Source organism: Leucopleurus acutus (assembly GCF_964270905.1).
Source record: "Leucopleurus acutus genome assembly, chromosome: 8".
NCBI classification, from domain to species: Eukaryota; Metazoa; Chordata; class Mammalia; order Artiodactyla; family Delphinidae; genus Leucopleurus; species Leucopleurus acutus.
Window position 1 is genome coordinate 20,778,280 of NC_139151.1, and position 22,146 is coordinate 20,800,425.

Genomic DNA, 22,146 nt, shown 5'->3' on the forward strand with positions numbered 1-22,146 from the left:
TCAAGTGGGCATTGTATTATTGTCAAAATTTACCATAAAATTCCTGTAGTTAATAACTCTCCAAAATAAAAGTGTACTCCTTTGAAAATTTTTTTAGTATAGTAATCACCACACATGTCCTTTTACTATTTTCAGGCAGCAACATTCTAAGAGTCCATTGTGTACTAGTTGCTATGTGGAGAGAAAAATGAAACCCTATATTTAAGAAGTTCAGAATACAAATGAGAACACAAGTGAGAACAGTTCTTTTTGCAAAGAAAGAAAACACGTTCTTGTGGATTTAGGCATCAGAAAAAGATACCAGGGATGAAAAATATAGTTCAACTAAGCAGATAAATTTAGTGATCAGAACAAAGTGGAATTAACTAGGAAAAACTGTATATAAGAGATCCTTAACAGAGTAATATATCCTTTTCATGTTGATTATTTTAACAGGGTTTAATACATGAGATTATTCTTCAGCCTTCTGAGTTTAAATTGTTCATGTAGCCACAAGGTCTGGAAACACAGACAAATATACATAAGCAGTTTACTGATCTTCCATGATTATGTTCAATGTGCTATTCCTCACTAGCAGTTCATAGTTCAGTAAGCTGTGCAAATGTGCAATGAACAATGTGCATTAAAGCAACATTCCCATCAGTCCTTGTACATCTATTTACAATGCATTGCCTCAGATGATTTGTGACTAATTTTCACTGAATAAACTTGCACCTTTAGCATATTCTAGAAGTGATCAAGGGAGCTCAATCTACTAAGAAATAGAATGTTGTCTATGTTTCTAGACTTGGTGATCACCTGTATTTTATTTTTTATAAGATTCACCTACTGTAAGTCTTATAAACATTTTTGCCATTTACATTATACCAAGAAAAAAAATGAATACTACAAATGAGATAATGGAAAAAACAGATTTCTTTTGCTTTCATATAATTCTACACCAAACATTTTGCTGAAATGATTTTAATCTATAGATGAAAGACTCTTTAAATGATACTCAGAATACATTACAAATTTGATTTTAAAACAGATTTGAGTCTAAAACAGGTCTTATTCACAATGATTCCAATAAATCAAGTGCTCCAGAACTCAATATGGAGATGCAACAATTATGTGATGACTTCTTAATCGTCCAAGGGGATAAAGATCTTCTTCAAATATGGAAAAAAATTAAATCATTCTATAGTATTAACTTCTAAGAGTTATTCTCCTTTATAGACTACAATATTATTATCAGTTTCATATACTTTTACTTTATAAAGAACTCCTATAGGAAGAAATTTCTGGAGGTTTTCCCAGATATATACAGCTACATTTTCTGTCGTGCTGTAGAAGAAAAGGAAAGAAGATCAAAAGGAAAATAAACAAAACTTCATGTTTAATACTTACAGAGAATAGAAATTCTAGTTTTAAAAGATATTACACTAAAACTTTAGAAATCACACAATAATCAAGTAAAATGTTAAAATCGATTCTTCTTTCTTACTATTTACATAAAGTAAAATAGTCACTCACCTTACAACATCTGCAAAATACGGCACATCCAGATCCAGATTCTTATGATCAAGGGGTTTCATAATTGCCTCCTATAGACAAAACAAAGGAAAAACATCACTAATTCCATTTATGACTCATATTCCAAAGTATCCTACCTTTGCCTCTAAACCTTACCTTATCATTTAGTCACTAACTCGATACTTGCAAGTCCTCGGTGTTTTATAAAACAATCTCAGAAAGTTTAAAGTTGTAAAATAAAGTAAGGCCTAGCTCTCCACAATGACTGGATATCCTCATTACTGAATGCAAAGAGGTAAGAAACCAAAAAATAGAGAATTCACTGGAGCTTTCTCATAACAAGCCATTGTGATTCAGAATTTAGTTTAATACTTCTTGAATTCTGTCCAAAATGTTACTAGAAATACTTCTCCCTAACAGTCTCACCTTCAGCACAATGCCACAATTTAATTAGGACAAACATTCAATGAGTACTACATTTATAAAGCAGATTGAGACTAAAATTATGTAAGGAGTTCTAAATTTCTGCTGTAAGGTATAATTTAAGAATGCTCTCGGGCTCTTAGAAGAAAAAATAAAAACATGTAAAGACTATTGCTTCCTAATACTTGTATTAGGAATATTAAACATAATGTTTTTCTTTGTCAATGGCAAGAATTATAATTGCCTTATTCTTTGTAAATTTTTACTTTTAGCTATTGTAAAACATCTAAGCAATCTAAAAAATACAATAAACTAGTGAATATAACAAGAAAGAAACAGACTCTCAGATGAAGAGACTTAGTTGTTACCAGTGGGGAGAGGGAAGGGAGGAGGGGCAGTAAAGGGGTAGGGGATTAAGGGGTACAAACTATTATGTATAAAATAAGCTATAAGAATATATTGTACAACATGGGGAATATAGCCAATATTTTATAATAACTATGAATGGAGTATAACCTTTAAAAATTGTCAGTCACTATACTGTACACCTGTAAATTATATAATATTGCTCATCAACTATATTTCAATAAAAAAAGCATTTGTGAAACAATCTAAGTTTCCATATGGTATGGTTCCAAGAAAGGTACATTAATGACAACAATAGCAATCACTGTCTGAACAAAATCAGAATCATATTAAAAAAAGTAAGTTCTAAACCAAACAACTTTTAAAATAAATCAAATGATATCCATATGGATATCAAGAAAATAAACCTTTGTTTAATCTTTGTTTTAATTGAAAATTCCAGTTCAGATCTCAACTTTTCCATTGAAGCCTCTTCTACAGGGCTCCTTCTAATTTGACTCTGTATGCCATGATCAGCCACTTTTACTCATGTAAAAGTACTAAAGTGTGTGGTGTGTGGTATCCTTCAGGTATGCAAATATGGGGAAAAAGTGTAGAGAACCTCTCCTTTAGTATTTAACTGTATGCCTGCTTGGGGTGCCTCTTATATTTCTCAAGTTGTTGTCTTGTATTTGTGTGTGCGCGCATGCGCGTGCGCATGTGTGTGTGCATGTGTGTGTGTGTATATATATATATTTTTTTATGTCACCAGTAAATGTAAGCACTCTGACTTTACAGCTTTCCTACAGTACTTTGAGCACAGTACTGTTTGTTCATTCACTCATTCTCCTATTCATTTATTCAAGCAACACTTATTGAGCACTTACTATTCTTTACCTGCTATAAAAAGTCACGTGAGAGCTTCCCTGATGGCGCAGTGATTAAGAATCCGCCTGCCAATGCAAGGGACACGGGTTCGAGCCCTGGTCCGGGAAGATCCCACATGCCGTGGAGCAATTAAGCCCATGCACCACAGCTACTGAGCCTGTGCTCTAAAGCCCGCATGCCACAACTACTGAAGCCCACACGCCCAGAGCCTGTGCTCCGCAACAAAGAGAAGCCACCACAGTGAGAAGCTCTCACACCACAACAAAGAGTAGCGCCCGCTCGACGCAACTAGAGAAAGCCTGCACGCAGCAACAAAGACCCAACACAGCCATAAATAAATAAATTAATTTTAAAAAAAGAAAGTTTAAAAAGTCATGTGAGCACTCTGTGGCTAACAGCTATGTCTCATTCATCATTGGATTCCTAGTACTCAGCTCAAAGACTGATGCAAAGCAGGCATACTTATTGAATATATGGGAGATAAGTAACATGAAAGAAGTAATGATTATTAATAACAGCATTTTTATGAAACAAATGTCAAATTTTAGAACAAAATAAGGAGCAAAGCTGAAGCAAAGTAAACAGGTGAAATGAAGGCATTTTAAAAACTAAGGTGGATGGAAGAAAATCTAATCTCAACTTTGTAAAGGACTAACTACATGACCTAGGGCAAGTCAGTTGGTTAACTGTTCAGCATCTCTCAATCTCAACCTATGGAATGAAGAAGTTGGCTTAGATAACCTCTGAGGTCTCTTACAATCCAAGAATTCTGTAATGATATAATCAGTAAGTCTTTTACCGAACAACCTCTTTTTTGTTATCCCTATGATGAACTGCCCCAGTGAGCTTATAATAAAGCTAAAGTGAATAAAACAGGGTAGTACTAAAATCTGTGATCAAAGGTGTAAGGAAAATTCACAGAAGTAGAAAGTTTCAAGAAGAGAGCTGTGTCTTGAAAGAAGGGCAGAATTTGTTAAACAGAGAAAATCAGGATACACCAACAAAAAATACAAGATGAGCACGCTACACTTATTCCTATCATTGTAAGACAACCACGACTAATTTCCATTAAGTCATCCAAACACCTTTAGGAGAACATTGAGAGAAGTTCCTCCAACTACTACCCCACTCCCTCACCCAATTCCACTTGCCAGGTCATAGGACCTCTGATGATACTTGCTTGGGGAAGTGAAAAGGGGGCCATCAAATATTATATTCAGAAGACAGCACAAAATAAGCATCCAACATGCCATTACCTCCATATACTCTTTGAGGTCAGTCAAATTCATGACCATTCCTGTAACAGGATCAATCTAAAAAGTAAACAAAGGTGAATATTACTATAACATGCTCTTCATATTTAAACCTCTGGTAAATTATTAAGCTGCACAATGTGCAGAAATTGTCCCCACATTGGCCTTCATCCCCGAGACAATCCATCTCAGCATGGAAACACCAAGTGCTCTAGGCTTCCTTTTCACTGTACTGCTCTTCTATCTGTCCACATACAGCACATTAAAGAGGACATTTTGGGAGAGGAAAGGCCTGAAATGGCAGCAGCTCACCATACACAAAGACCAACAATGAAGCAATACTGATTTGAACAGAATTTTTCAACACAGAATCCATCACGTTGGCTGAAAGAGGGCCCAGCAATGTGCACAAACCAGAGACATTTTCAGCACGTACCTCTCCATGTACTGTCACCACAACTATGGGGAAGAAAACAAAATACCACAAAGAAACATGACTTTCAACAGAGTAACATCCAAACACAAGTTACCAACATAAATTATTAGATCTCACCCCACAAAGCTATATTTTCCCCCAGAACATCTTTTAGTTAAGATCTTTTTATCAACCAAGGCAGAGGAACTTAGAGGTGCTTAGCCAAGGCCAAAAAGGGTATAAATTCTGTTTATGATGCACTTGGAAGGAATCTCCACTAGGTAAGATCAAGATGCTGCTTGATCACTGCCTGTAAAAGTAGAAAATATACAGGAAGAAATTCAGCTACACACTGAGCTGGTCCAAGTACCTTTCTGAGCAAGCAAAACTACTACTGGGCCTAAAATTCTTATTCCTTTACTCATGTGAATGTAAACACAGTTTATAGTAATGCTCTGTAAATTAACAAGTACTTGTATGAAACTTCTGAAAAATCTTGATGATCAGAGTGCTCTACAAATTAATGACTTTTTCATATTTTTTTCAGCTCCATACAGACACCATTAGGTATTATGTGATAAGTGAGCAAACGGAGAATGAGAGATATCATAGGTCAAGTAAGTTAGGCAGTAACTAAACTAGAAATCCCAAACTTCTGACATCTTTTCTGGTCTTTTTACTCCATCATACCATATGCTGTGATGCTCTATGGCTTACATAGCTGTTTTGTGAGATATCATCTGTATCTCAAATAATCAAGTCCCTTGTCCTTGCGTAAATTAATTACTTTCTTGGAACACTACTGTCAAAGTTTTAGACCCAACCTATTTTCCTGCCATGCCGCATATCTTGAGCCAATATGCTCCCTTTGTCAGTCATTATTTACTCAATGAATACAATCTAATTTTAACATTGACCTCAGCAATACCTAATTAGAAGGAAACATGGTTCCAAAAGAATGTCATGTACTCTTAAGGCCAAGGAAAAAAGTATTTAAGCCATTCATTGTTTTGATCTATAACAGCAGACAATTGCATAGTAAAACTTAAGATACATCCAACTAAGGAAACAGATCTTTTCATTTTGAACTTCCATTTAATTTCTCATTCAAGGCTCAAAGCATTCATGTTCTGTCCATAAGGTTTCTTATACTCATTTAGACTGTATATGCTGAACACTCTTTCATCACTACCGAAAGGGCTAAAATTTCACCAGTTTTTCTCTCACCTTTATAATTGTGCCCATGGCCATTTGGGTTGTTGCATTTCCCAAACAGTTTCAAGTTTTCTTCATTACTCAGAGATTTGCTGACCAAAAAAAAAAAAAAAAAGTCAACATGATACATGTTCAGATACCTTCTCTGTTCCCTACGCTTATTGTTTGCTCTAGCCTTTGAAAAACTTCACAACTTACTATTCTTTAGCTCATCAAATGGAGAGTCATAAATCAATTTGATTTCATTACTCAATTTTATGTCAGGAACCAGTGTATGCCCCCTAATTAGACTACTATACCATACAAATTAGCTTAAGTAAATTCAACATCCTTGTTCCACAGCAAGACTTCAACAACTGATCTGCTCAAGGCCCTTCCATTTTTCAATTCAACATTTACTGAGTACCTACTACATACTAGGCACAGGCTGAATGAAGCAAGGGCACATGGTGATTAAAAAAGAAAAAGACGCTTATCCTCAAGTGGCTGAAAATCTCATTCCCCCTGAAAAATAATTACATGACCTAGCACATCTTCTCTTTAAAATCTTGCTTCATTATCCCTCAACTATTGCCTACTGATAACTTCAATCCATTCAGGGGTATTCAAAGCAGGTTAAATTTTAAAATTACAATACTCAGCCGTTGTTCCAGGCAGAAATCCGTTTTCTTAATGGATTTTTATACATATACCTGTCCAATCAACTGTGCATCTTCAATGAGGCCTTACCACTCTCATATGTTTGAGCTTCCTATTAAATAACTCCTTTCTTTTTGAGACTCTCTTTATTACTTTCCTTTCTCCTGCTCATCTACTTCTTACATTTAGAGTACTACAGTTCACAAAGCTTTTGCACAAAATTATCTCACTGTACTCTCCACAAAATTGGCCAGTTTGTACACTGCAGATAGAAAACTGTGACAGGTCTTGATCACTGCTGCACCCCTGTTACCTAGCACAAGACCTGACAACAAATACCTGTCCAAGGAATAAATGGATAGGTGAATACTGTTAGGTAGAAATTATTATCCTCATTTTGCAGACGAGGAAACTGATGCTCAGAGAGTGGAGCTTGCTAATGAGTGGCAAAACCCTGCTCAAAATCAACTCTTCAGTGCGATGAAGCAGTATGAGTACTCTGGGCTCAAATCCCAACTGCGCTGCTGCTCTCAGGAAAGTGAACATCTGGGTTCATTTTCTCTTCGGTATAAAGTGGACAAAACTCGCCTTGCTGTAACTATATTAGCTATGGGTAGCTAACATGTACTGAGTGTTTACGATGTGCCTGGCACTGTGTAACCTGGGCGAGTTCAACACCTTTCAACGTCACATCGATCCCCAGAAGGCTGGTAGACGCCGGTCGCGGGTGTTATGACGTCATCAACGAAGCCTGGTGGCCGCAGGAGTGCACCGCGCCCCCCGCCCTCTCATCAGCGGGCACCCGTACCCCTCCTGCACCCGGGACCCAGCTCCGGAGCTCGAAGGTGCTGCCCCCACCACTGGTACTGTAGGCACACCCCACCTGTGGAGCCGATGGGTCGCGCTGAAGGAGACCAGGCGGGACACTCGCGCCCGCCGGCCAGGGCCCGAAGCCGCCGCGCTCATGGTTTTGCAAGCCCGCGTCCCCTCCAGCGCCTCTCGCTCTAGGCCCGCCGCCAGGCTGAGAAGGGGGGGCGGGGGGGGGGGGGCGCGCCTCCCTCCGCGGCTGCGCAGTGCGGACGGCGCCCGGCAGAAGTGCTCTCTGCTTCACCCTGCGACCGGGCTCCCTCTGCCGGCCTGGAGGCCGTAACAGGCGTTTCTTGCTATCTCAATCTCTTGGGAAAGCAAGCGATCAGAGAGCTGGGTCCGCCTTAGAGCGGTCAAATAAGGTGGGTGGGGTCTTAGTGTACTTCATTTTTACGTCTGCTCAATGAGGTCCCTCTCACTCCCTTCTAGAAAGCCCTGGGTTGTAGAAACCTCCAGTCGCTGCTTACTCTGCGACGAGTCCCAGGGCCAGCCTACTTATAGCTTAAAGGGAGCAGAAATTTGAGTGCACGTGTGGGACCACGTGGCTTTAAGAAATGATACTACCTTTGGACTATTTGTAAAGATTCTTACAAAGGGAAACTCTCGAGCTGTCCTTATCCATATGCATGCATGGAGCCGTTTATCACTCTGGGTTGCTGCAGTATAAACACATGCACCCATGAAAACACACACGTTAGCTATTCTCTGTCCAATGTAGACACCTCCAGAGTGAAAGGATCTTGTTTCCTCGCCATCTACTCATAAGCAGTGGCCAAACTACTTATAGTTCCCAGTACACACCAGTGCATTTCTCGCCTACATTCATTCTTTCATTAATTACTGAATACCTACTGTGGCTGGCACTGTTCCAGGCACTGGAAAGGAGGGATAAAATCATGGGCGTGGTGGAAATATAAGCCCCATGATGGTTTCTCCCACATGTCTCCTGTCTCCAGCTATATATGCTGTTTGTTGTGCATTAAATTAATGTGTAGCAAACTTCCTCACACGTTTTCAAATATTTTTCTCCTTTCCCCCATTGGACTGTAATGAACTTTAAATAATTATAAACCAGAGATTTTTGAGATGGAAACTCAAAATCTAGTTCAGTCCTCTCACTTTACAGATAAGAAAACACAGACCCAGATAAGTGAATTATTTACCCAGGATCACTTATAAACAATGTTTCCCAGGCATTGACTGCATCAGAGATAAATACTATAACCATCAATGGTTACACAAACACTTCCCTTGTTCCCAATTCAGTTTAAAGAATCAAAATAAAATAAAAGGTAAAAGGTAGAAAGAATTTCTGAGAAATTGCTTTAGTTATTTGCTTTAGTAAAATATGTTACTGCATTTGCAGAGTTCTTGCTCTTTTATTAAAGCTAATTCTATGTAAAGGTACTCACCAAATTCACCCTCAGTTATCCTGTTATGCATTGAAATGTGTCCCCTCCAAAGTTAAATGTGTTGAAGTCCCAACCCCCAGTACCTCAGAATATGGCTTTATTTGGAAATAGTAACTTTCCAGATGTAACTAAGATAAGGTCACTAGGATGCACCCTAATCCCTTTTCCCCTCACTTGTGCACCACACAGTTCCTTTCCTTGAGTCTCTGGACACTGTCCAGTGATGAGTTGGACTTAGGGAAAGGAAGAGGCCCTGCCTAGGCTCTGAGCCTCAGTCATATGCTCATTCAATTTCCAGAACTTTCTGCATTGGATTACCAGGCATATACACCTAGATTATAAAATGTTGTTGATCCTTTTTTGTCTTCTCCTTCAAGAACCGTATAGATGGCAGGGCCAAGGCAGAATTCAGGTATCCTTGGGTCAAAATCTTATTTTTATACTGCTAAACTTTATATGTTTGAGCTTTACTCTCTGTGTAGTAGGATGGAGTAAAGGTTTATAAACAGAAGAAAGACATGATCAGAGAGACCTATGTACCTCCCAGATGTCCACTGGAGTCTTCTTCACCTTTCAGATCCAAATAAGATCTGGATCAAACTTCCATGTCTGATCTGGGGGAGTACAATGCCTTTTTGAAGACTTCTGTGAAACACCAAGGGATTTATGTTCTTATGGTTATCTCAGCCTCTACGCTCCCACATCTGCTATATTAGTTCTGTTTAGGCATCTTCTATTCCGTACCTATTGCTATTGCTCTGTATCTCACCAACACAGACACAAAACTTAGAACCTTTATTTTATTGCCACAATGCAAACCCTGACATGTGGCATTTGTATGTATGGAACCCTTTGCTAAGGTGAATAGGGTTTGTGATGTTTATAATAACTCTCAAGGAAAACTGAAGAGAAACTGACTATGTTGGTCCAGGACTGTGCCGTGAGCCTAATGAGTTCACACTGCCCCAAACTACATGTTTGGGGGGCTTCTCCAGCACCATTCAACATGCACATGGAACATGCACAGTTTAACTGGCCTGGGCTTGGAGTATAACTGAAGGAAAAGGGAACACGGTATTTTGACGTGAGGTTTAAATGACAGATCTAGGCTGATTTGGGCTGTTGGTAAAAACTAACGGGGTTGGGCTTCCCTGGTGGCGCGGTGGTTGAGAGTCCGCCTGCTGATGCAGGGGGCGCGGGTTCGTGCCCTGGTCCGGGAGGATCCCACATGCCGCGGAGCGGCTGGGCCTGTGAGCCATGGCCTCTGGGCCTTCGTGTCCGGAGCCTGTGCTCCGCAGCAGGAGAGGCCACAACAGTGAGAGGCCCGTGTACAGCAAAAACAAAATAAAATAAAACTAACGGGGTTTAGACATGCAAAGATTATATGGTCTCTAGTGCCACCTGTTGCCCAATTAAATGAAGAACTACCAACTTTTTTTTTTTAACATCTTTATTGGAGTATAATTGCTTTACAATGGTGTGTTAGTTTCGGCTTTATAACAAAGTGAATCAGTTATACATATACATAAGTTCCCATATCTCCCTCCCTCCCACCCTCCCTATCCCACCCCTCTAGGTGGTCACAAAGCACTAAGCTGATCTCCCTGTGCTATGCGGCTGCTTCCCACTAGCTATCTATTTTACGTTTGGTAGTGTGTGTATGTCCATGCCACTCTCACTTTGTCACAGCTTACCCTTCCGCCTCCCCATATCCTCAAGTCCATTCTCTAGTAGGTCTGTGTCTTTATTCCCGTCTTACCCCTAGGTTCTTCCTAACCTTTTTTTTTTCTTAGATTATATATATATATATATATATATATATATATATATATATATATATATTAGCATACAGTATTTGTTTTTCTCTTTCTGACTTACTTCACTCTGTATGACAGACTCTAGGTCCATCCACCTCACCACAAATAACTCAATTTCGTTTCTTTTTATGACTGAGTAACATTCCATTGTATATGTGTGCCACATCTTCTTTATCCATTCATCTGTCGATGGACACTTAGGTTGCTTCCATGTCCTGGCTATTGTAAATAGAGCTGCAATGAACATTTTGGTACACAACTCTTTTTTTTTTTTTTTGTGGTTCGCGGGCCTCTCACTGCTGTGCCCTCTCCCGTTGTGGAGCACAGGCTCCGGACGCGCAGGCTCAGCTGCCATGGCTCACGGGCCCAGCCACTCCGTGGCATGTGGGATCTTCCCGGACCAGGGCATGAACCCGTGTCCCCTGCATCAGCAGGCAGACTCTCAACCACTGCGCCACCAGGGAAGCCCCACAACTCTTTTTGAATTATGGTTTTCTCAGGGTATATGCCCAATAGTGGAATTGCTGGGTCGTATGGTAAGAACTACCAACTTTTCATCGTTCTCTGAAGAACTAGACACCTGGAGATTAGGAAAAAATGCCTGATTTTAACAACATCCCTCAAAACAACAGCCTCCCAAGGCTGAGCTGGGGGCAGGGTAGGAGGTGGTACTTGGTGGTTCAACTGCAGTGGCATCTGCTCTGGACAGCAGAGAAATAGCCAGTTTAGAAGGAGCCTCCAAGCATGACATCCTCTGTGAGTACCTTAAGACCAGTAGCAACAGGCCGGCTGTAATGGAAAAAACAAGGGGCTTTTCAGACCTATATTCGTATTCTACTAGCTATGGTTATCTGTATTTCTTCTCCCAAGTGTGGGAACCTCTGTCACGCACTTATCTGGTGGTGATAATCAGGTCTAGTTTTTCTTTCATGTATTCTTATTACCTATAAGATATATCCAGTAAATATAAATTTAAAACTCTCTTCAAAAGGTTGTATCAACACTTGCTTAATGTTTTCAAGGAAGATCCCTAAGAAAATATAAAACCATAATTATCTCATGAATTCCATTTTTAATAGAAATTTTAAAACCAGGTGTCTATGGTTTGGAAGGTAAGGTGCACCTTTGCTCTCTCTTTTGTACAGAGCACATTCATTTAAAACCTAGTTCCCAGACCTTGTGGATGTTCCATCAGATGGTCATGAAGGTGCCATGGAACCCATAAGGCATTTGCACAGGCACCTCTGCTCGGCCCAGTTCTTCAAAGTTCTTGGCATCCAAGACTAGGAGAAAATTTCTTTCATTCTAGAAAAGGAAAGCCAATACTGAATATTCTCTCTTATTTTTTTTCTACAAAAAATCTGTCTGTGTCCTCCAGTGGGCTGTAAAATTCCTAAGAGACTACATATTACTCATCTTCATGTCCACCCCCAGCATCTAGCACAGTGCTTTGCCTATTCATTCACTGAATGTTTGCAGAATGCTGAACTGAACAGAAAAGGAAATTACACCTGAAGAAGTACATATCTAGAGCAAAGAATAAGTTCTCTATATCAGTCACCTTCATAGGATCTCTTTGGGTTTAAGGATCTTTTTACCTGCCCCTTTCAATCTCCTAAGAGACATAAAAATTCTTCTAAAATGAAATGTCTCCATTTTGTGTTACTTTGGAGCTGTTCAAAAGGTAGCATTGCAAGGCAGACTGAGATTTGCCCTGGTCTAATTACAGGAGTGGCAAGTACCTGGCATGAGGACAAAGTCCTCCTAAGCCCATGGCAGGCATTATTAATTGATCACAGCACTTTCCACATCTAAACCTTAAAAAGCCTCAGAATCCAACACCCCAGGTAGCCAGTAATAATTGATCAAAGCTGGTACTCAAAGTGAACCTACTGCCACAAGACTGCCCTAGACAAGAAGTTATATATCAACATTATTGGGACTTCCCTGGTGGTCCAGTGCTTAAGACTCCATGCTCCCAGTGCAGGGGGCCCAGGTTCGATCCCTGGTCAGGGAACTAGGAGCCCGCATGCCACAACTAAAGATCCCATGTGCTGCAACTAAGACCCAGTGCAGCCAAATAAATAAATAAATATTAAAAAAAAAAAGAGATATCAACATTTTTGAGACACTAGGTCAGGGCCTATCACATTAGATTTTTGGGTCACTCTATTTATTTTATTTTTTAGGTTTTTTTTTAATATTTATTTATTTTGCCTGCACCGGGTCTTCGCTGAGGCATGCAGACTCTTTATTTGCGGCATGCATGCGGGATCTAGTTCCCCAACCAGGGATGGAACCCGGGTCCCCTGCATTGGGAGCACAGAGTCTTACCCACTGGACCATGAGGGAAGTCCCTTGGGTCACTCAATTTAAATTGGCAGCACAGATGGTGGTATGAAATATTAGACTAGAATTCAGAAGTTTGGGATTTAAATACTGGCTTTACCACTATGAGATCTGATGCAAGTCTCTTTCAACTTCCTTAAGTTACAAATTCTACGTGTAAAATGGTACCCCACAAAGTTGTTTTGATGACTAAATAAGATAATATGTATGAAAGAGGTTTGTAAATAAATTCCTATGCAAATGTTAATTATTATTATGGTTCTAAAATAGAACTTTAAAACAGTAATAAAGTACTGATTATGATGAAAGGGTACCCAAATAATAAGGAGAGGAAGAAAAGGGAGAAGGTGCCAAATTGGAATCAAAATAAACCATCAACAGCATCACTAAATATAACCCTCAGAAGGCCCAGTGCTATTTCTCTTTCTGACGATGACGGAAATACATTTACCTGGTTGGGAGTGATCACCACAGAAAGAATAACCCCACCATCTTCTTCATTGGCTCCTGGGACTGGAACAAAAACAGGTTCTGAGGGATAAAAGCCATCTTCTCTCCAAACCTGTAAGTCCCCAAAAAAGTATTTGATAAAAGACTGGTTATGAACTGGAAGCTTTCTATAGTTATTGTCAGTCCCAGCATGAATTTGACTGTCAGTGCAATGGTCCAACAGTAGAAGAATCAGGCTTACTGAGTTAAATATAGGAGAGGGAGCTTTTGCAGCTGCAGATTCCATTATCATCAAACACAACTGGTGTAATTATAGTTTCCCATCAACTTGAAATAGAGGTGTCCCATGATTTCTCTCAAAATACTATCAAGCATAGAATTGTTTCTCTGGGCTTGTGGTTCATTTAGATTCCCTAGAGGGAACATACCCCTAATCTATGTGATTCCATGGTTCTCAGATTTAATAAAAGTAAGTGGCTGAGCTGTTTAAATATTAAAAAATCTCAAGACCTACCTTAAAAAAAAAACAGAAATTAATTCAAAGGGCAGAATGGGTTTTTTAAGAGTTCAGAAAACGAAAGAGAATTTCATTACCGTTAGTGTCTTGTTCACCACGTCAACCTTGATCAGTGAATCGCCCACCAAATGCCGAAAGCCACAGCCATAGAAGAACTGATACTTTTTGCCACTGAATTGGCCATAGTTGATCTGGGGAAATTCAACACCTCCTTCCTCTTCTAGGTCCTCAGGATATAGATTTTCATAAGAGCACAAAATCTAAATGAGGGCACAAAAGGATTTGTAGTGATTGCTTAATTCTTACTTTTTTCAGTGTAGGTCAGCGTGGGGCTAACACCTATAAGAGTTTGTGACAGGGCTTGAAAACTGAGGTTCTATGTCATTTTTTAAAATTGTTCCTCTTTTCATCATGTGTATGAACATATAAATGATTATCTGGTTTTGTGACTAAGTTATCAAATGGCATAGGAGATAGAAGTGGGCTTTTATTCTACTAAAGCTGAGACATTGTTAGCTACACAATAATATGTAAGTGCAAATTATCTAAAAGGTGGGGATGGTCAATTCCTATCTCAAATACTTAGACATTCCACAACCATTAGAAAGTTTCATATATTTGTTTCAAAACACAAAAGGGATAGGTAAATACACTGCTCACTCCCACCCAGAATTCTGTGGCTCTTTTGCAAGCCATGCTCCATGACCTTACCCTGCTCAGCTGAATGTTATAAAACTTACTGGGCACCAAACATTGTGGAGAACAGCCACACTACATAGCCACACTACTTTACTAGTGAATGAAGAAACACTACTGAGGATCAAAGTCTTAGTCTAATGTCCATTCATAGCATACCTTTCCATCAGCCTGTTTCACAGCACTGGCTGAAGAATAGGTCAAGGGGCTGAGGTTCTCTCCCTCAGGGGCATTCAAACTGACATGTAAGGGCAAAACAAACCTTCGAGGGAAAGATCTGGCTACTGAATTATAGACCTGTTCAGGAAAGAGAAATAAACTGTTGAGAAAATTGTCATTCATAGAATAACAGCATGTCCCAATAACTGAGATCCAGTCAGTATTATTGGCATTTCTAAGTAATTGCATAAATGATCATTTTCATTCATTCATTTACTCAGCAAATATCAGTTGAGTACCTACAATAGGCCAAGCTCTGTTTCAGACACTGAGAACACAACAGTGAACAAAACAGTCTCTGGCCTTATATTCTAGTGGAGAAAGAATGATAATAGATAAGAAATATATGTTACTTAAGTAGTGTCAAATAAATAAATGATTATATAGCTCTAAGTCAGATCGTGATAAGTGCCAATAAGAAACACACTGAAGGGTGAGGGACTAGAGAGTAAAATGGGTGCTTCCTTCCTCAGGTTTGGTCCAGGAAGAACTCTGTGTGGAAATGGGCTAACTTAGCAGGACTGGGTTGCTCAAACCCTGCACATTCTCAGGAAAGCCCTGTTTTCATGACTCGTCCTTGGCCAGCACCTGGGAACGGAGCTCTTTGAATGTTCAGTCTGATAAGAGTATGGTCGCATGCCTGAGGCCTTGAGGCATGCGGTACTAATTTGTTCTTATAGTTTATGCTAACAACGTGATTTATAATGAACACCTGCCTTCTCTATGGGGCTCTAGAACTTCAGTAATTGAGATTACTCATGTAGGGGCCATATATGTTATGTGTTGATCCCCAACAAACACCCTGGACCACCAGCTTGGGTGGGCTCCCCTGGCAGGCAACATTTCACACATGTTGTCACAACGAGTTGCTGGAGGAATCAAGCATATCCTGGGAGAGGGCTCTTGAAAGCACGCACCTGGTTTCCTCCAGACTTCATCCCATGTACCTTTCTTTTTTTCTGATTATTCTGGGACCCATGAGCCCTCCTAGTGAATCATCAAAACAAAGAGTGGTTTTGGGGACCCCCAACACAGCATCTCTGCAGAGATGATGCTTAAGCAGGAGACCCTAATAAAATAAGTGTATTTTTTATGACAGTAAGAATGGCTTAAGCACATCTTCCTCTCTTGAAATATTGTAAGATGGGGAACAAACTATGCCATTTCCCCCCATATACCTAGCCCATATCATCTCCATAACATGCAGAAATGTTTTTACTAAGTAAAGACTTAGTGCAATTTTTAAGCTTCATAAACAATTAGCTTTTAAAAATTTACTTTTAAATTTATGTAAACATTTTTGTCTTTTGCAAAACCATAGGTGAACAAAAAGAGAGTGCCAATAATGGTGAGTTAGGCAATATGGATCAACTGTTTCCCTGAGAACAGATAGAAAAACTGGACAAAAATGTTTAAAACAGCTATTTGAAGGCGCTGGTGAGCTTAAAAAAGGTAATGAAGAACAACGGGGCATAGATTTGGAAGAAGGAAACCCACAGAAACTACATATTGGGGGCAGATTTTCCACTAAGGACATCAGCTGCTTTTAAGAACAGGCAGCTGAAAGGCTGAGAAAATATAAAAGAATTTTTTATTAAACTTTTTAATTTTGAGATATATATTGCAGACCCACAAGCAGCTGTAAGAAATAATACAGAAAAGCAAACAACTGATTTTAAAATGGGCAAAGGACTAGACTAGACATTTCACCAAGATATACAAATAGCCAATAAGTACAGGAAAAGATGCTCAACATTATTAGTCATTAGGGAAATGAAAATCAAAACGACAATAAGATAATACTTCACACTCATTAGGATGGCTATTATAAACCAAAAAACAAAACAAAACAAACAAAAAAATCCAGAAAACAAGTGTTTGTGAGAATGTGAAGAAAGTGGAACCCTAGTGCATTGCTGGTGGGAATGTAAAATGGTGCATCTGCTGTTAAAAACAATCTGGCAGTTCCTCAAACAGTTAGATATAATAGAATTATCATATGATCCAGCAGTTCCACTTCTAGGTATATGCCAAGAAAGAACTGAAAACAAGGACTCAAACAGATACTTGTACACCAGTGTTCATAACAGCATTATTCATAATAGCCAAAAGCTGAAAACAACCCAAATGTCCCCCAACAGATGAATAAACAAAAGGTAGTATATACATACAAGGAATATTATTAAACCTTTAAAAGGAATGAGATTCTGATACATGTTACAACATGGATAACCCATGAAAAGATTATGCTAAATGAAATAAGCCAGACACAAAAGAAAAAATCTTGTATGATTCCATTTATATGAGGTACCTAGAATAGGCAAATTCATAGAAACAGAAAGTAGAATAAGGGCAACCAAGAGCTGGGGAGAGGGAGGAGATAGGGAGCTGTTATTTAATGGGTACAGCGTTTCTGTCTGGGATGATGAAAAAGTTCTGTAAATGAATAGTGATGTTGGTTGCACAACATCATTAATGTATTTAATGTCACTGAATTATACACCTAAAAATAGTTAAAATAGTAACTTTTGTGTTATATTTTACCACATTAAAAAAAACAAACAATGCAGAGAGATCCCATGTATCCTTCATCCAGTCTCACCAATGATGACCTCTTACATAACAACACTACAACAGGGAAACTTACATGGATATAATCCACCATTACTCAGATTTCACCAATTTTACACACATTCATTTGTGTTTGTATGTGTGTTTAGTTTTATGCAATTTTATCACATGTAAATTCATATGATCACCACCATACTCAAGGTACAGAACAGTTCCATCACCACAAGGCTCCTTCATGTTACCCTTTTATAAGGATATTGCCATACCAACTCCCCCATCACTTGGCCCTACTGAGAAGAGATTCTGATAGTTTTGAGGAGCCAGAAAAATAAAAGTTGTAGTTCAAAGTCTCCAAGAAGGGGAAGCCTTGATAAACCTCTAGCTCTTTGGCTGTACCCTAGAAGTAAAAATAAACAAAAATAGTCCAACTCTTGCAGCAACTGTATCATGTTTCAAATTTTCTCAATCCCTATAACTAGATTAAGAATATCTTCAATTGATAATGTACTCTAGCCATCTGCCAGAAGCAAATGAAAATCTTCCCCAGAGGAAGATAACAGAGTCTCAAAATATCCCTCCTACAATTTTTCAAACACAGTATTCTGTATAGAATAAAAATTAGCACATGAGACGACAAGAGAGCATGATTTAAAAAACAACAAGAAGATAAACAACAAATGACAGAAACAGAACCACAAGTGATCCAGATAATAGAGTTATCAGACTTTAACTATTCTGAATACGTTGGAGGAAATTATTTTAAATTGGGATTGTATCAGAGAACTAAAATTAAAAAAGAGAAGGGAATCAAAATTCTAGAACTGGAAAATGCAATGAGTTTAGGAACATAGTGCCTAGGTTTAAAAGCAGAATATACACAGCTGAAGAAGAATGTTTGGGGCTTCCCTGGTGGGGCAGTGGTTGAAAGTCCGCCTGTCGATGCAGGGGATGGGTTCATGACCTGGTCCGGGAAGATACCACATGCCACGGAGCGGCTAGGCCCATGAGCCATGGCCGCTGAGCCTGAGCATCCAGAGCCTGTACTCCGCAATGGGAGAGGCCACAGCAGTGAGAGGCCCGCGTACCGCAAAAAAAAAAAAAAAAAGAAGAAGAAGAAGAAGAATGTTTGAACTGTAAGATAGATAGGAAGAAAATATCCAAAGCAAGATACTTAGACCAAAGGATAGAAGATACTAAAAAGAACATAAGCAACAGAGCGTTAGAGTGAAAAGGCGTAGCATATGTGTACCGTAATCCCAGAAAGAAAAGAGAGAAAGGACTTACCAGATACAATATTTGAAGAAATAATAGGCGAAATTTTTCAAAACTAATGAAAGACATCAAACCATTGATTCAAGAATCCTTAAGGGGGCTTCCCTGGTGGCGCAGTGGTTGAGAGTCCGCCTGCCAATGCGGGGGACACGGGTTCGTGCCCCGGTCCGGGAGGATCCCACATGCCGCGGAGCGGCTGGGCCCGTGAACCATGGCCGCTGAGCCTGCGCGTCCGGAGCCTGTGCTCCGCAATGGGAGAGGCCACAACAGTGAGACGCCCGCATACCGCAAAAAAAAAAAAAAAAGAATCCTTAAGGAAAAAAATAGTAAAAATAAATCAAAAGAAACTCATACTAAAAAATATCATAGTACTAACTACAGAAAACCAAAGAGAAAATCTTTGCGGGGGGGTGGTAGTTCAACTTCAAAGGAGCAAAGCTTTAGACTGACAGCTGATTTCTTAACAGAAATCAGAAGACAATGAAATGATATCTTTAAAGTTTCAAAAGAAAATAACAACCTAGATTCTTTATCCAGTGGAAACATCCTTCAAGAAAGAAGGTAAAATAAAGACATTTTTCTGACAAGCAAAAACAGAGATTCCATCACCAGCATATCTGAACTAAAGAAAATACTAAAAGGTGTTCTTCAGTCAGAAAGAAAATGATTCCACATGGATGCTCAGAGAGGCTAGAAGGAATTAAGAGCAAGAGAAGGTACAGATGTGGGTAAATGGGTAGTATGGGTAATTATGACTACATAAAACAACATTAATAATAATGCCTTATAAGGGTTAATATAGAGAGAGAATTAAAATCTATAAAAACAGTAGCATATAAATCAGGAGTACAGTAAATGAAGTTAAAGTGTTCCAGAGTCCTTGCATTGTCTGGAAAGAATTAAAAGAACTGATTTATAATATACTGTGTTAAATCAAGGATGCATATTGTGATTTCTCAAATAACTACTAAAAGAATGTATAACTACCAAGCTAATGGTCAGAGGGTGGAGTGATGTTTGGGGGAGGGGAGGTGGAAATGAAATAATAAAATATGCTCAACTAATGTAGAGAAGGCAAGAAAGGAGAGAAAACAAGAACTAGTGAGACAAATAGGAAACAAATAGTCAGATGGCATATTTAAACCTCAAAATATTAATGACTGGTTTAACTAAATGTGCCAATCAAAAGTCAAGAATTAGCACAATGGGGCTTCCCTGGTGGCGCAGTGGTTGAGAGTCCGCCTGCCGATGCAGGGGACATGGGTTCATGCCCTGGTCTGGATGGATCCCACATGCCGCGGAACAGCTGGGCCCGTGAGCCATGGCCGCTGAGCCTGTGCGTCCGGAGCCTGTGCTCCGCAACGGGAGAGGCCACAACAGTGAGAGGCCCGTGTACCGCAAAAAAAAAAGAATTAGCACAATGGATTTTGTAAATGTATATTGCTTACATGGTACCTATTAAGAAAGGTTAAAAGTAAAAGGATGGGAAAGTTATAGCACGCAAACATCATGGCAAAAAGCATTACTTAGAGATAAATATTCAATAAACCGGGAAGGTAAAACAATTCTAAATTTGTATGCACACAGAGCACCAACATATGTAAATTTAAAATTAGCATAACTATGAGGAGAAACAGAAAAATCTATACTCCAAGCAAAAGATTTTAATATACATTTCATGTTATATGATAACTGATAGAGATCAATAAGAATAAAGAAAATTTGAATAATATTATTTTAAAATATGACCTAATCAACATATATAAAACACTACATCCAAAATTTATTATTTTAAATGCACATAAAACATTTTTTAAATTTTTTTAAAATAATCTTTTCTGGGCCATAAAGCAAATCTCAATAAATTTTATAAACTTCAAATCATACAGTAAAATTAAGCTAGAAATCAATGGGAAAAATAACTAGAAAGATTTCCATTTTTCTGAAAGTTTAAAAATAATTTTCAAAGAAGAAATCTCAGTGAGAGTTAGAAAATACTTTAACTGAAAAGTAATAAAACATATCAAAACTTGTGGGATGCTCTGCTAGACAGAAATTTATCATCCCAAAGGTATATATGTTGAGGAGGGAAAGGTAGAAAAATAACAAACTAAGGTTTTATATCCTTAGTTAGAAAAGGAACACATTAAGTACACAGAAAGTAGAAAAGGAAATGAAAATAATAGCATAAATTGATGAAACTGAAAATAAACACACATTAAAGAAGATCAACTAAGCCAAAAAGTTGGTCTTTTGAAAAGCCTCATTAAATTGATGAGAACCTAGCAAGCGTAAAGGAACAAAAAAGACAGCACAAATAACCATATAAGGGATAAAAACAGGGGCTATCAATTAACCCTACATACATTTTTTTAAAACATAGAATATCATGAATAACATTTGGTCAACAAATCTGAAATTTTAGATGGCATTAATAAATTTGTTAGAAAAAGACTATTTACCAAATCTGACACAATAAGAAATAGAGAATCAGAATAACCCTATACTATTAAAGAAATGTAATTTATAATTTAAGATCTACCTATAAAGAAACTTACAGGCCCAGATGACCTTACTGTTGAATTATTCCAAACATTTAAGAAATAATGCCAATCTTATACTTTTCATGCAGAGAGTAGAAAAGAGAACAATTTCCTACTCACTGTATGAGATCAGCGAAACCTTAATAACAAAACCTAACAAGGGGGCTTCCCTGAGGCGCAGTGGTTAAGAATCCGCCTGCCAATGCAGGGGACATGGGTTTGAGCCCGGTCCAAGAGGATCCCACATGCCGCAGAGCAACTAAGCCTGTGCACCACAATTACTGAGCCTGCACTCTAGAGCCTGCGAACCACAACTAATGAAGCCCACGTGCCACAACTACTGAAGCCCACGCTCCTGGAGCCTGTGCTCCACAACAAGAGAAGCCCCTGCAATGAGAAGCCCGCGCACTGCAACGAAGAGTAGTCCCCGCTAGCTGCAACTGGAGAAAGCCCATGCGCAGCAACGAAGACCCAACACAGCCAAAAATTTAAATTAATTAATTAATTGATTCAATCTATTTAAAAAAACTAACAAGGACATTATAAGAAAGAAAAATTACAGGCCAATCTTAATCATGAAATTGATGCCAAAAAATGCTAAATAAGATATTAGCAAAGCAAATCCAGAAATATATTAAAAATACAATGCAACCAACTGGGATTTACTTCAGGAATAGAAGGTTAGTTTAACATTCAAAAATCAATCCATGGCTATTATAAACATTTTAAAATCAGTCAGT

At 38.7% G+C, this 22,146-nt stretch overlaps 2 protein-coding genes across 4 annotated transcripts in view; both read right to left on the bottom strand.

The window, feature by feature from the left end:
- Window positions 1-214: 214 nt before the first annotated feature.
- Window positions 215-7,685, bottom strand: PTS (6-pyruvoyltetrahydropterin synthase). 2 transcript variants are annotated; one of them, XM_082843848.1, is made up of 6 exons: window positions 7,577-7,685; window positions 6,067-6,146; window positions 4,861-4,883; window positions 4,428-4,484; window positions 1,516-1,586; window positions 215-1,326 (listed from the first exon to the last, which is right to left on the bottom strand). In XM_082843848.1, exons 1-6 carry the CDS (start codon window positions 7,657-7,659, stop codon window positions 1,203-1,205), a joined length of 438 nt encoding a protein of 145 aa, XP_082699974.1. In that variant the 5' UTR covers window positions 7,660-7,685; the 3' UTR covers window positions 215-1,202. The 2 variants fall into 2 exon arrangements, with proteins under 2 accessions (XP_082699974.1, XP_082699975.1); XM_082843849.1 differs by lacking the exon at window positions 4,861-4,883 and having other exon boundaries at window positions 6,032-6,146.
- A 3,242-nt stretch (window positions 7,686-10,927) lies between these two features.
- The window catches only part of BCO2 (beta-carotene oxygenase 2), a 44,568-nt gene continuing 33,349 nt past the window's right edge, over window positions 10,928-22,146 (bottom strand). For both annotated transcript variants that reach the window (XM_082845738.1, XM_082845737.1), the window contains exons 9-12: window positions 14,961-15,098; window positions 14,183-14,365; window positions 13,590-13,700; window positions 10,928-12,094 (exon numbers count right to left, since the gene is read on the bottom strand). In XM_082845738.1, the coding sequence (XP_082701864.1) occupies window positions 11,981-12,094; window positions 13,590-13,700; window positions 14,183-14,365; window positions 14,961-15,098 (546 nt within the window). In that variant the 3' untranslated portion in view covers window positions 10,928-11,980. The remainder of the gene's footprint in view (window positions 12,095-13,589; window positions 13,701-14,182; window positions 14,366-14,960; window positions 15,099-22,146) is intronic.